Here is a 13,943-nt window from a genome sequence, read left to right as displayed (position 1 = left end):
GGTATGCCCGGATCTTTTTTTGGGAGACAATGGGAATCTGACCAAACTAAAACATTTTACTTTGGCTTCTAATATGGAGATTAAAGTGTTTTATTCATTTTGTCATGACTCAATTCAACATTCAAGCACTTGTGATCTCGTTCGTGGTATCAATAGTTATACTCACATGTTCATTGGCCTCTCCGCAGAAAATATGATGATTTGTATTGATCTTAGGCAGTTCCATAAATGACAAAAGCATCCAGAAAATAATTATATGTCAACATACCATTCGAATATATTATTTTTTGTTATAGTTCGAATCAGAGGATGATGAGAGCTTTGTCCACTGGATGAAACAGACTGATAGAGTTGCCACCATAGACTTTTCTCAAAAAGCGTTCTTTATCATCTCAGGCACCTCATATACGACAGATCAATCGTGCAAAGTGATATACTTTTCGATACCTAATTTTGCTACTTAATAATAATTAAACTTCTAAGCAGCTTCCTCTTCGTTGTCTCAAACAGAATATTTCCTCCTATACATGCACCTAAACCATATATTTCCAAAGTAGACAACTAGCACTTTCAGTTTGACCAATTGCTAGTGGTACATTGCTTACAAAGTTAATACAAAATTTGACACGCACTTGCATTTTGATCTCCTTGTAAATTGTAAGATGAGGTGGTGCCTGGGGACAAAATTTACTAGTAAAACAATGCTGTACTATTGCATCACCTGACCCTTAAATGATTAAGCACTGCAACTGGACACAATCGAACCTGGCCCATCCTGGCTTCATTTCCAGATTCTCCGCCTTTATATTCAACTCAAGATAAAGAGCACTTTGTTCCTTATGCAAGTAGTCCAAGTCTTTTGAATCGATTGCATCACCAAATTGTAAATTCCACATATTCTTTTGCTTTTGATAATCAGTACCTACGTGCCCAAGATACGGTTGAATAAACACATAGTAGCAGAGTACCATGCGTTCTAGTTATTCAAAAATTGAACTTTACATATACATAATCGTTTAAAGCTAGCAGACGATCCCATTGAGTACCGGGTGCGGATATTTTTCAAATTCTTGGACATGGAGAGGGAGGAGAGAGCTCATCAAGACCTGGAATGTCCACTGATTCATTATTCTCAAGAAAGTGAATTCCAATCCAAGAGGAAGTGGGATAATGTAAAAATAGAAGTGAAGAAGCAGTTGGCATTAGCAGGGCCTCTAATGACGGTTAACCTCTTAATAAATTGCTTACAAGTGATCTCGGTAATGTTTGTAGGTCATCTTGGAGAACTAGCTCTTTCAGGTGCCACCATGGCCACTTCATTTGCATCTGTGACTGGTTTCAGTTTGTTGGTAAGTTCGATTTCCGATAATTGGAATTAGATCCACTCATAACGGTTTGTTGCTTGACATATTTTTCTTAGTTAAATTCTTTATACTCAATGATGCAGGCTTCACAGATTTAAGATTCATTTGTGGTCTTGATCTCTTATTGGCCTCTGCTTTACGTCTAAATTCCTTTGCAATGTTTTCTTAAACTTGTTCTTTTAACTTTTCCTAGTTTTCTGTATATATTTCCAAGCAGCAAGGGATGGCTAGTGCATTGGACACTTTCTGTGGGCAGTCCTACGGAGCAAAACAGTACCATATGCTTGGCATTCATCAGCAAAGAGCCATGCTTGTACTTCTACTGGCCGCCTGTCCTCTGGCATGTATTTGGGCCAACGCAGGTCACATTCTCAAATTCTTGGGGCAAGATCCAGAAATATCAACTGAAGCAGGACTGTACGCTCGTTTTATGATTCCAAGCATCTTTGCCTATGCCCTGCTACAATGCCATGTTAGATTTCTTCAATCTCAGAATAATGTCTTTCCAATGATGTTTAGTGCTGGATTTACCACGCTACTCCACCTACTCACTTGTTGGGTTCTAGTCTTTAAGTCTGGCCTTGGCAATAAAGGTGCTGCTTTAGCGAATGCTATTTCTTATTGGATCAATCTGTTGTTGTTGGCAATATATGTGCGGGTATCACCATCCTGCAAGGAGACCTGGAAAGGTTTTTCCAAGGAGTCACTGAATGACATTCCAAAATTTCTCAAATTAGCCATTCCTTCGGCTGTTATGATATGGTAATTCCCTGAACTTCATCCAGATTTTTCCATGTTTTTCTAGTTCTTTTCCATTTCCCTTTCATTTTTGTGCAGTTAAAAATTGCGAGTGTCCTCCAGTCCTCATTTCCCTCAGTTCATTATCAAAATGTATTTGTATATGTGTTTCTGATATTAAGTGATGAATTGGGAATTTGAACTCGTCCAACATATTTCATCAGCTTGGAGATTTGGTCGTTTGAAATGATGGTTCTGCTATCTGGTCTTCTACCAAATCCAAAGCTAGAAACGTCAGTTCTCTCAATCAGGTTTGGTGCTGCAACTCTTAACAGGCCTAATCTAGAATATATGGTGCCTCGAACAATTTCTGATTGTGTTCCTCAATATTGGTTGCGATGCTAGCCTTAATACATGTAGCATGGTCTACATGATTCCACTTGGGCTCAGCGGTGCCACAAGGTAACTATGAGATTATCAAGAAACAATTGATTTTGTTTCAGTCAATTTCATTACGAACAGTTTGAGATCAGTTCTCTTTATCATAATAGCATAAGGGTCTCAAATGAGCTTGGTGCTGGAAGACCTTATGCAGCTCGTTTAGCATCGCAAATTGCAATGTTCCTGGTTTCCACAGAGGGTATTTTGGCAGCAACAATCATGATTCTGGGGCGCAATTTATGGGGCTACTGTTACAGTTCAGAAGAAAAGGTTGTAAGATACGTTGGGGAAATGTTGCTTTTGGTTGCAGCATCACACGTCTTGGATGGCATGCAATCTGTGCTTTCAGGTTTGTCAACAATCTGAGATAGTATTTGACATAGGTTTCTTAATATCATCAAGAATCAACCTGACGGATGTACAACATTTGTACTTCGTATAAAACAATTCAAGTAAGATTTGCTCATTCTAATGTCAAACACTTTACTTTAGCTGCTTTTTGTGCACTGAAAGCCTGAGAACTAGAAAATCTGCAAACGTAGCTTATGTGAATCATCATATGCAAAGAGTGCTTGAAGATGGAAGAGTCTTTCATAGCAATCCTACATTAACACATGCAAATTGGATTAAGGTCCTAGATCATATGTTACATAAACTTATCAGCTGAAGGACCAATTTGCTCCCAGGTACTGCTCGAGGATGTGGTTGGCAGAAGATTGCTGCAGTGGTTAATTTGGGAGCCTATTATCTACTTGGATTACCTTTCGGCATAATTCTAGCTTTCGTCTTTCATATTGGAGGAAAGGTACTTTCCATTGTCCTTTGCTTTTGCATATCTTTTCTAGATTGCATTGTGATTACTCTCCTTTTCTGTGGAATGTCAACAAAAACTTGCTAATTGTGGATAGGGACTATGGACGGGAATTATAGTGGCCCTTTTTGCGCAAGCATTGCTTCTTTTGGTTGTCGCTCTGAGAACTGACTGGGAGAAAGAGGTATAAAAGCTTACGATTATTAAACTCATGTCAGATTTGCATATTTGCCTTACCTTTTTTTTTTTGAATTCGGTAGGCAAAGAAGGCTGCAGAGAGAGTGCATTCTACGACAAACACCAAGTAGCTTCATAAAGCAATTTAGGCAAAAGGGAAGCATTTCTGAAAGGAACTCTAGCATCCAGAGGCTTATACAATTTAGCCAACAGGCTGAGATGAGTAGCGACATGGATTGTTCTCCAACCAAGAAAATATGCATGATAATACCGAATTTGGAATGCCAACCTTGTAGTACAGTATTCAATATATTTGTCGGGTTTATTTGTAGTGTTTTATACTATTCTTTTGGGTGTATTTTTATTCGTGTGTACGTATTGTTTATGTATGCACGGGTCTATTTGTGATAATATACCGTGCACGTAAATTCTACCATAAGAGACTGGGTTTTAAGTGGAATCGCTTGTGATCCCTCCAGCCTTCCTGAGAATTTACTTGAAATGGTAATTCTATCTAAGGAGATTGTTTTAACGATCTTTCCTGGGAATTACTGAATCGGTTTAAATCACTAGTTGAATCTTTGAGTGGGAAATTACCCGGTTTCCCCAACAAACCTTTCATGCAAAGTCGGGCGATATGTGAATGCTTTTTGGACGTCTGAAAGAACATTTTGATTTTCTCCTTTAGAATTAGATGGAATAATAAAGATATTGGGAAAAACTGTCATGGTTCTGCATGTAATTTCTAGCTTCAAGTTGCCTATCAAAGTAAAAGGTTGCAACCTAATTATATTTTAAATATCTTGAAAAAAAAAAAAAAGATACACCGTACAGTTGAAACTGAGGCTATTAAAAATTAACTCATTAAATGAATTGCCTTTTGTTATTAGTCAAGTGCTATCCACTAATTTCTCACTTGGGAACCCCTAAAGAATGACATTTCACTGGCGAAGGAGGAACAAAAGTGTGCACATATACCATTGCTCTTCAGTGTTCAATAAGGTGTAAGAACAGAGCTCAATAAATTGCAAAAGTGCTGATGAATGTAACCATTAGTAAATTTTTTGCATGTGCTCTTGCAGTACTTGTAAGCAAAAGCGAAATTGCAGAAACTGAATTCCATGAATAGCAGACTCAGACCTAAAGCATTGTCAATTAACCTGACAAACAACTGGTTAATAATCTTTATAAGTCTGTTATTCAAATGGCTGAAAATGATATGAAGGGCTGTAATTCAAATGGCTGAAAATGATATGAAGGGTAAAAGAGCTCCCAAAAATGAAGTATCTGCTCGTACAGGATTGTTGATTTGTACAGAGTATCCAGCTGCAGCCTGCAAATGGTGCAAGCATGATAACAAGAATTTCTGGAAGTGTATTGATCTGTTCCAAAACAATTTCAATATGTCTCCAAAAGATTCATGAAAAAGAAGAATTTTCCAAAAAGCCTTTCAAAAGAAACAGCAAACTGGTTTCAATAACATAAAACCTGTATAAGGGAGGAGGATTCTGGAGTTCAATCAATCAATAGATGTTGTCACAGTCCCTACTTCGTTTACAGTATAGTATCAGCTATGATGACATATTTGCCAATCCTTTCAGACAGTGAGAATCAACTCTATTTTAAAAGGAGAACTTTTTTGGTTGTTATATGAAGGTCACCACGTTAATTTAATATGGCCTAAAAAATTGCATGATTTAGCAATAAAGGAGAACTTTTTTGGTTGTTATATGAAGGTCATCACGTTAATTTAATATGGCCTAAAAAATCGCATGATTTAGCAATATGTGAACGTTTTACTGGAGGCTGAAGCTGCAAAATAATAAATACTGTAAGATCCAAATTCAAGGACCCTTGTTGAGATTTGTCGTATCAATAATAGTATTATATCTGCTTATTCAGAAAAATATTATCACTGGCAATGCCATAGATTAAGGCGAAGTTGATTTTTATTCCTAACCACATTTATACAGTCATGCTCATGAGTAAAACTGCCAAACATCCTGATTTCTTTTGGATTCTATTCAATCCAAAGGATGCGTGCATGTATGAGGTCTTAGTCCACTAGATAAAAAACTGATAATGTGATTCAAAAAGATGATTGCTGCTGTACACTATTTTAAAAAGCCTTATTTTGTCTTGTTTACACCTTCTTGAGCAACTTAGAAAAGACAGATCCGTCGTTCAAATTAGAATATTTGTGAAGCTTGGTGCTTGCAATTTTGTTGATCTTTTAAAGCATTCAAGTTTCTTTTCCTCTGTTCTTGCTCTACTACATTTCTTGAGCAGCAAATCGCATTGGCTTCATGCCTAGTAGGAGCTAGTTAAGCTTTTGTATCTGAGAGCTTGAGAGCAGCAGTGCAGCTAGGGAGCAAAGGAAATGGATGATGACCAACAAATGCCAGACCTTGAAACGCCACTAATTTCAGACTCACAAGAAAAGGGTATTGAGTTGAAAGGACTATTCAGTAAAGATGATATTCTTGCAGAAGCGAAAAAGCAATTGTGGCTGGCAGGGCCTCTGATGTTCGTCAATTTACTGTTGACTCTAATTCAAACAATTTCAGTCATGTTTGTCGGTCATGTTGGAGAGCTAGCTCTCTCCGGTGCTTCCATGGCCGCTTCCTTTGCTTCAGTGACCGGATTTAGTCTGCTGGTTAGTTGAGATTCAATTCTAGTTTCAGAGTATACTGAGCGAAGTTTGTCGAATTAACATTGTAGCTCAATGACTACTGTTGGAAAATATTGCAGCTTTCACATTTCACAGTTGTCCATCTTCATTTTGGTGGAAACTAGTTATTTCTTCGACTTACTGAACCTCAAAATTGTGCTGTGTCTGCATTTGACACAATTCTGAAATTTCCTAATCTTCAATAATGATTGGAACCATATCAGGATTTGGTGTCTCAGTCAGTCTTAGTTAGACTTGTTTTGGACAATCTGTCATCTTCCTTGCTATTTATTCTCGTCAAAAGGTCTACTTTTGGTTTTACTCGAACTTTTTCACTGTAAGGATTTGCGGTAGTTTCACTTCAGCACTTCTTGGTTTCTAGCGCAATGTATTGTTAGTAGTGAGGACTTCATAAATCTGTCAAACATAGATAATTCTTTTCACGTTGACATCTGAGTATTTCGCTGTCTAGCCCTCCTACCCTAAACCTCTTTAGGAGCTCAACATATTTTCCTTTGACTTCTTCCTTATATAGCTGTTCACAACGATGATGATGTAGGTTAGTTTTCTGACTTGTGCAAATTTTCCTAATGGAACTCTAGATCGGATTGTGTGGTGCACTAGACACTTTCTGCGGTCAGGCCTATGGAGCAAAGCAGTACCATATGGTTGGCATCCACACACAGAGAGCCATGTTTGTCCTACTACTCGTCTGCATTCCTCTTGCTTGTTTGTGGGCTAATGCAGGACATATTCTTGCATTTTTCGGGCAAGATCCAGAAATATCAGCCGAAGCTGGGGTATATGCACTTTACATGATACCTACAATTTTCCCTTATGCACTGCTCCAATGCCAATTCAAGTTCCTGCAAACACAAAATATTGTCATTCCTATGATATAAACCTCAGGAGTCACAACGCTGCTTCACATACCTACATGCTGGACTCTGGTATCTAAATTGGGTCTTGGAAATAAGGGTGCTGCATTGGCTAACGCCATTTCTTATTGGATCAATGACTTGTTCCTAGCACTATACGTGAAATATTCGCCTTCTTGTAAGAGCAGCTGGGCAGGCTTTTCAAAAGAGGCATTCAAAGATGTCTCAAATTTCTTGAGTATCGCAGTTCCTTCAGCCATCATGATCTGGTAGCTCTACTTGTTTATAAAGCTCACTACATAACTTTTAAATTATGTATTTGAATAGCTACATCATCTTAATTTGGGATTTGAGTCATAACAGCTTGGAGATTTGGTCATTTGAACTGATGGTCCTTTTAGCCGGTCTTCTTCCAAATCCTGTAATTGAAGCATCTGTTCTGTCAATTAGGTAAGCTATTTGGATTCATATGAGACAAAGATCAACTGTGGTAACACATTGGTATTTGAGATTGTAAATCTTAATTGGATGTTGTTGTCTGATACATTGCTGATGGGTTGCACTTTTTGCTAGCCTGAACACGAATACCATGGTCTACATGTTACCACTTGGGCTTGGCTGCGCAATAAGGTATATCAGCCTTCAAAACTGTCCTATTCCGGGACTCGTTACTTCTTTTGGTTGTATGATCTTCCATATTATCTTAGTGTAAGAGTGGCAAACGAATTGGGTGCCGGGCGTCCACTGGCTGCTCGATTGGCTGTTTGGGTTGCGGTAGTCATGGTTGCATTTGAAAGCATTATGGTGGCTGCGATAATGATCTCGGGGCGCAGAATCTGGGGCTACTGCTTCAGCAGCGAAGAAAGAGTGGTGAAATATGTAGCAGACATGATGCTATTACTTGCTGTAACACACTTGTTGGATGGAATTCAATCTGTGCTAAATGGTATGGCCATTTACATTTTTCCATTTAAACTGACATTTGCCTAGCATAATACCCCTTAATTTTCAAGGGCCTAACTTTCTTTTTTCAGCATAAATTCACTTTAAAATTGCTGCTGCAGGCATTGCTAGAGGATGTGGTTGGCAAAAGATCGGTGCAATCATCAATTTGGGAGCTTATTACCTGATTGGTATTCCTTTGGGTGTATTTTTAGCTTTTGTCCACCATATGGGAGGGAAGGTAGTCACAAAATTTTTCTCTTGGCCCTATGACTCTCTTCAGCAATCCAAAAATTTAATTGAGAAAGTGTAATTAGATTCTGAATTTTATTTGTGATCCACTTGCAGGGTCTCTGGGCTGGTATAATAGTTGCTGTATTTTCACAGACGATTTTCCTTCTGATTGCTACCGTACGTGCTAATTGGCAGGAGGAGGTAAACAAATTTTCTAATTCCAGTAATGTTTATTCATTAGAGAATTATTTTCGTTGGTGAATTGTAACATATTAATTTGTTGTGTCATCCTTTTGCAGGCAAAGAAGGCATCTGCTAGAGTTTTGGACTCACAAATCGTGAGTCATCAGGCACCATAATATTAAACACCCAGAGAGAGAGAGAGATGGAGAGACATTTCAACTTGGGAAACAGAAAGCAATATTTACTTGTGTAGCAGTTCAATGGGGGCTTAATTTTAATACTCCCTTCCCTGCATTTGTCAATGTCATGTTTTTACTTTATTGATCGTTCCAATTCAAATTCAATACATACTTTTCAATTTTGCCATTTGAAAATGTAACTTTTTAAAATTTCAAAGCACATTTAACAAGAAAATATTTTAAGTTCAAAGGATACATATGTAAATTTATCAATATTTTCTCATCTAAATATATTGATTATTATTTCTCCATAAAAAGTTGGATTCCAAAAACAAAAAACGACTCCAATATTGGAACAAAGGGAGTATATAACACGATAACAATAGATCCTTGGAGAATTTTTCGAATTCCAACAGGAATAAATGTAATAACTAGTCTGTTCGGCATGTGCCATTACACAGATTGGCAGGATAATCTTAATTAAGTTCCTATATTTCTGCCCTTAAAAAAAAAAAGCTTTTATATTCCTACGTCACCTTAAGTGACCAAGTAGAGTCTAATACACTGGGATTTGGTATTTTTTTTGCTCACAATTGTTTGATTCTTAACATGAATGTTCATGAATTCTCCAAAGGAGTTTGGCAGCCAAAAAGGAATTGATAGAATGGAAAAGATGGTTTGAAAGAAAGGGGATTAATAACTCTTTAACTTCCTGAATTATAGAGATTGTCACACTATAATGCCGCGGGATTTGGAATACACTTTTTCTCCTCGTAAAAATTTAATCAAACCTTAGAACAAAACCATAGTGGATGTGGTCATAAACACCCTCCATTGCAAGAATTTTGTTAAGGGTTATCTTACAAGGGCGACATGCTTGAATATTTCTTTTTTTTCCCAAATAAAACGCGTACAAAGTTTTTAATACGCTATGTGAAAGCATGAAGAAGCAGGTGCGAATTTTATTCCACTTATTCATATAATGCACTGACAATAAGATGCAACCGTTTGAATTTAGAGGCCTTGTTTGGAAAGCTAATTTTCATTAAAAAAAAAAATTCCTTTTTTCGTAAATATATTTCTCAATCACTTTTTTTACCTCACATATATTAAATCGCTATAATACATTTTTAAAAAACTTCAGAAAATTACAATTCAAACATGACCTTTGTATTTTGTCAAAAATTTAAATTGAACGATATCAAAATTGACCCAGCATAAATAAAAATTCAACCATCATTTTTTTATACATTTTACATCTTTCACATTTTGTGTTCATTCACATAACACTATGCCCATATCACAAATTTCATGACCATAGGCTTTGGCAACATGTTCTAGAGCAATTTCCATGATTTTCCTTTTTATATTTTTATTATGTTTTACATTAAAACTTTTTTTGAAACTATATATACACTTGAAATCTGCTTAAACAATAGTGCGTAAATTTTACTTGTATTTTTTGTTTTAAAAAATTAGTAGCACGCTATGACCTGCATTCAGTCATTTTATGCAAATTCATCAGGGAAGGAAGTTCCTAAATTTGAGAGCCCAAGTGTATTAATTCGGTTCTCTCATTGCACCAAACAACCGTACCGTAATTAATGGATAACTCTCAATCTCATCATGAAACTTGATAGTTCCTCTCGGTCTGAAAGCGTATCGAGTACGCCAGAGTGAAAAGTGTGTCTAGTACGCTAAGGAAAAGTTAAAAAAATAAAAAAAAAAAAGTAAAAATAATTATTTGTAGAATTTGGAAGACCACAAGACTCCAGACCCCGTCTAGTCCTATATATAGCCCTGTCAGTTGTCTCCTGTACTGCAAATCCATCGCTCTGTTTCTTCCACCTTCTATTGTCATTTTCTCTCTAGTCTAGACTAGCACAAAGAGAAGAGAAGGAAAGGAGATGACAGGAAAAAAGGCTTCCATTGGGTTTCTGGTTGCAATACCATCACCAAAATCTGGTGTGGTGGTGAGTGCAGGAAGCAAGAGGGGTAGAACCGAGTCATTTGAGGCCGAAAACACCACAAAAACTCTGTACAAAAGCCATGGTGGTGGTGGGTGCTCAAGCAAGATGACCCAATCCCACAAGGCAGGGGAGTTTGTCGACAAGAGGAGCGGCAACAAAGGGTTCAAAGAAGAAGTCAAGTACAAGTCTTCTGTCAAGTTTGATGACAAAGTTGAAGGGTGCACTGCTGAGTATGAGGCTCAAGTCAAGTTCAAGAAAGTCACTACTTTTAACAGTAACAACTCTAGCAAGAAAGCCCGTGTTGCTGCTGCCCCTAAACCTTCCGCAAGCTACAAGCGCATCAGTTATGACCATTACGACTATTATGACTATTATTAGTATGTAGTTTGTAGGTTTGTAGGTTTGTCTTGGAAGCCTTTAACTTTTGAGGTTAAGATTTGATCTATATGACTATGGTTTTGTTTAGTTCTTGGTAGATATGGGCTTCATGTCAGATCTGATTATGGATATTTAGGTTCTTGTGCTAATAGTTTTGACTATCAAGTTGTTGCTAGTTCCTATTTAGGGGCTTAATGTAAGTTATGAAGTTGTTTTTTTTATGAAGTTGTCGTTGTTTATGAAATTGTCGTTCTTTATGTTGGTGTTTGAAGACATAAACTAAAAAAATAGAACCTTAGTTAGTGTTGCAAATAAATAGCTTATAAAAGACTTGCATTGAAGGTTTGAAAATGACTTACAAAATCTGTCGTTGTGCTGGATTTCTACTGCCAGGAATTTCAGTAACATCTTGGTAAGAAGCGTTACTGGATTGGCAGAGTAATGGAATTTAATGCTGAAGATGAACACTTCCCTCAAAAAAAAAAAAGAAAAAAGAAGAAAAGACCGAACGGTTGCCCATAAAATACCACGTGTACACTTGGACGCAAAAAATTCCTACCCGATATCGAACGGTTGCCCATATCGATATCGAACGTGCTATGGAGACCTGCAAATAAGCACCCACGTTTTTCTATATTCCCTGCTACGTGCGATCGAGGTCCAAGGAGTGCGCCCACCGCACCCTGTATTCCACACACACTCCTGCGGTTTTAGGTATACAGAAACCACTCACACACACACACACACCTGCGGTTTTAGGTATCTTAGTTTCGGAGGCTTCTGACAGTCTCACTCACCTCCCCTGAACTCTGCAAAATATCAGATACCTCCCCTGAACTTATAGTTGGAGTAACAAGATCAGCCCATGTCAGAAAAATGAGCATTAAAAAAATATTTTGAGGAGTGAGATGATATTTGTGTTCCACATATGCCCTTTTTGCTTATCCACAACTTGAGCTAAAGCAAAAGCAAAAAATAGAAGTAATAAGTTGAACCAGATAGAGACAAATGCAGATGGCTTCTTCAAGCAATGTTACAATGTTATTTATATTTTTTTGTTTTAGCTATTAGACATTTATTTAGCTAATATGATCATTCAATTAATTGAAATACACTTCTGGTGATATAAAAAAAATGTATAGTTTTATAATTTGAGTGATTAAAAGTATAAATTTTTATTAGTTAAGTCATAAAAAATATTATTTGAGTGATTAAAACTATAAATTTTTACTAGTTAAGTCACAAAACAATTTTCACTATTTGGTTAATTGAGTGAATGGCAATTGCAGTTAAATAAATAGTGTAACGATCAAATAACCAAATTCTCTATAGTTTAATAACTCTTTTTGCGATTTTCTTTGTGGAAAATGAAATGAAGTAGCAAGATACTTCATTTCATTTAGTGCTAGATACTTTAGTTGAGATTTTTTAAAAAAAAAAAAATTAATTCACACTGTAGTTAGTCGAATTTATTCAACAAGCTTCGTTTGAATACCAGAACTTAGGTAGATCCGATTTTCAAAAAATTCAATAACCCAAATTGTGTCGCATCACTTTTATGAGATGATGTAATATACAATTTACGTCATTGAATTTTTGAAAACCAAATTTACCCAAATATAAGTAATGAGTTACACTAGATAATTGTCTTACAAAAAAAAATAAAATGAAATACATGACTTTAGAGAAAGGTAACACTAGTGCTAAACTCTTCATTAGTGATTGTACTACGAATAAAAAGTGTAAAGTGGAATAGAAGGTATATCATAAATTATATCTCTATTACTCATTTAACTAATTCTGTCAAAATAGCTTCAAAATATATCATAAGTTATGAGGGTATATCTGTCAATTCATCATCAATGATATCACAAATAGGGCCCAATAATCTGACAAGGGAGGCATCTGATATTTTGCAAAGTTCAGGGGAGGTGAGTGAGACTGTCAGAAATCACAGGAGAGGTTTCTGAAATTATCCCATCATTTTTTTATTCTCACACTCTCTAACCAAAATCTAGTGTCCTTTGGGACAATAATAAAGGAAAATTGATCAAGAATCTATATCTATAGGTGTTCAGTAGAGACCTCTCAATGACTTCCAAATTTTTCATTTTTTTTTCTAGATTTTTTTATTTAATTTAATACATAAAATCTAATTAAAAACTTTAAAATAGTGGGTCTTTTAAAGGATATTATGTTTTTTTCTTTTATATAATTGATTTGGAATCAAAAGAAAGGAATAATAGCTTCTTCTTTTTTATCGAATCGCTAAATACATTTTTTTAATAAAAAATTTAAAAAAATAGCAATTCAAATGGTTATAAAGTTTCAAGAATTCAACTAATCCATATTTCAAATTAGTAAATAAATGATCTAACTGCGTGATTGTGCCTTTTAATAGAAAATGCGTAAAGCTTGGAACCGAAATGTTTTACAAGCCAAAAGCTCACAAATCATTTACACTACTCTCTCCAAAAGAAAAACGACAATCATGTATCTGGAAGGGACATTCATAACAGGGATTTTATTGCCAAACCACATTGCTAACATTTTAACTCCAGGACACTAAAATGATAGGGAAATATATTGGAATACTCGAAGGAAATAACTTCACCAGGGTAAATTTTCTTTCCATCTTTAACTACGCAGCTGCCATGAATTATACGTCGAAAGATCATCGGATTAACCAAATTTGCAGATGCAAATTCTCCACAACTTATTTTTACATCAAATACCACATTCATGTCCCACCCTTCATTGATAATTTGGACTGCAAATTTTGGTATGTGAAGACTCGTGAAACCTGAGGGGGATTGATAAATCCGAACGTCCCGGGAATTGCACCTTCCTGAATGATCATGCCAACCTGCAAACATGTTATCAAAGCGCTGAAAATATGTAGTTTTGATTTTAACCCAAAAAAAAAAGTGTAGATTTGATGCTTAGAGAATTGGAATTTTGATGCTTAGAAAGATCG

General features: G+C 36.2%; 1 protein-coding gene and 1 pseudogene across 1 annotated transcript; both read left to right on the top strand.

The window, feature by feature from the left end:
• Positions 1 to 612: 612 nt before the first annotated feature.
• Positions 613 to 4,079, top strand: LOC113695414 (protein DETOXIFICATION 16). Its single transcript, XM_027214509.2, has 8 exons — positions 613 to 1,349; positions 1,582 to 2,126; positions 2,327 to 2,413; positions 2,508 to 2,564; positions 2,654 to 2,892; positions 3,230 to 3,348; positions 3,452 to 3,538; positions 3,615 to 4,079. Exons 1-8 carry the CDS (start codon positions 1,077 to 1,079, stop codon positions 3,660 to 3,662), a joined length of 1,455 nt encoding a protein of 484 aa, XP_027070310.1. The 5' UTR covers positions 613 to 1,076; the 3' UTR covers positions 3,663 to 4,079.
• Positions 4,080 to 5,732: 1,653 nt separating this feature from the next.
• Positions 5,733 to 8,615, top strand: LOC113696342 (protein DETOXIFICATION 16-like; annotated as a pseudogene).
• The last annotated feature ends 5,328 nt before the right edge of the window (positions 8,616 to 13,943 follow it).

This window comes from Coffea arabica, chromosome 6e (genome assembly GCF_036785885.1).
Source record: "Coffea arabica cultivar ET-39 chromosome 6e, Coffea Arabica ET-39 HiFi, whole genome shotgun sequence".
Classification (NCBI taxonomy): domain Eukaryota; kingdom Viridiplantae; phylum Streptophyta; class Magnoliopsida; order Gentianales; family Rubiaceae; genus Coffea; species Coffea arabica.
The sequence above is the reverse complement of the archived record's forward strand: the minus strand, read 5'-3'. Positions and strand labels throughout refer to the sequence as shown.

Coding starts and splice junctions, on each gene's coding strand:
- LOC113695414 (XM_027214509.2), top strand. CDS start 1,077: ATGGAGAGGGAGGAGAGAGCTCATCAAGACCTGGAATGTCCACTGATT. Junction 2,127..2,326: donor CCTTCGGCTGTTATGATATG/GTAATTCCCTGA, acceptor ATATTTCATCAG/CTTGGAGATTTGGTCGTTTG. Junction 2,893..3,229: donor CATGCAATCTGTGCTTTCAG/GTTTGTCAACAA, acceptor ATTTGCTCCCAG/GTACTGCTCGAGGATGTGGT.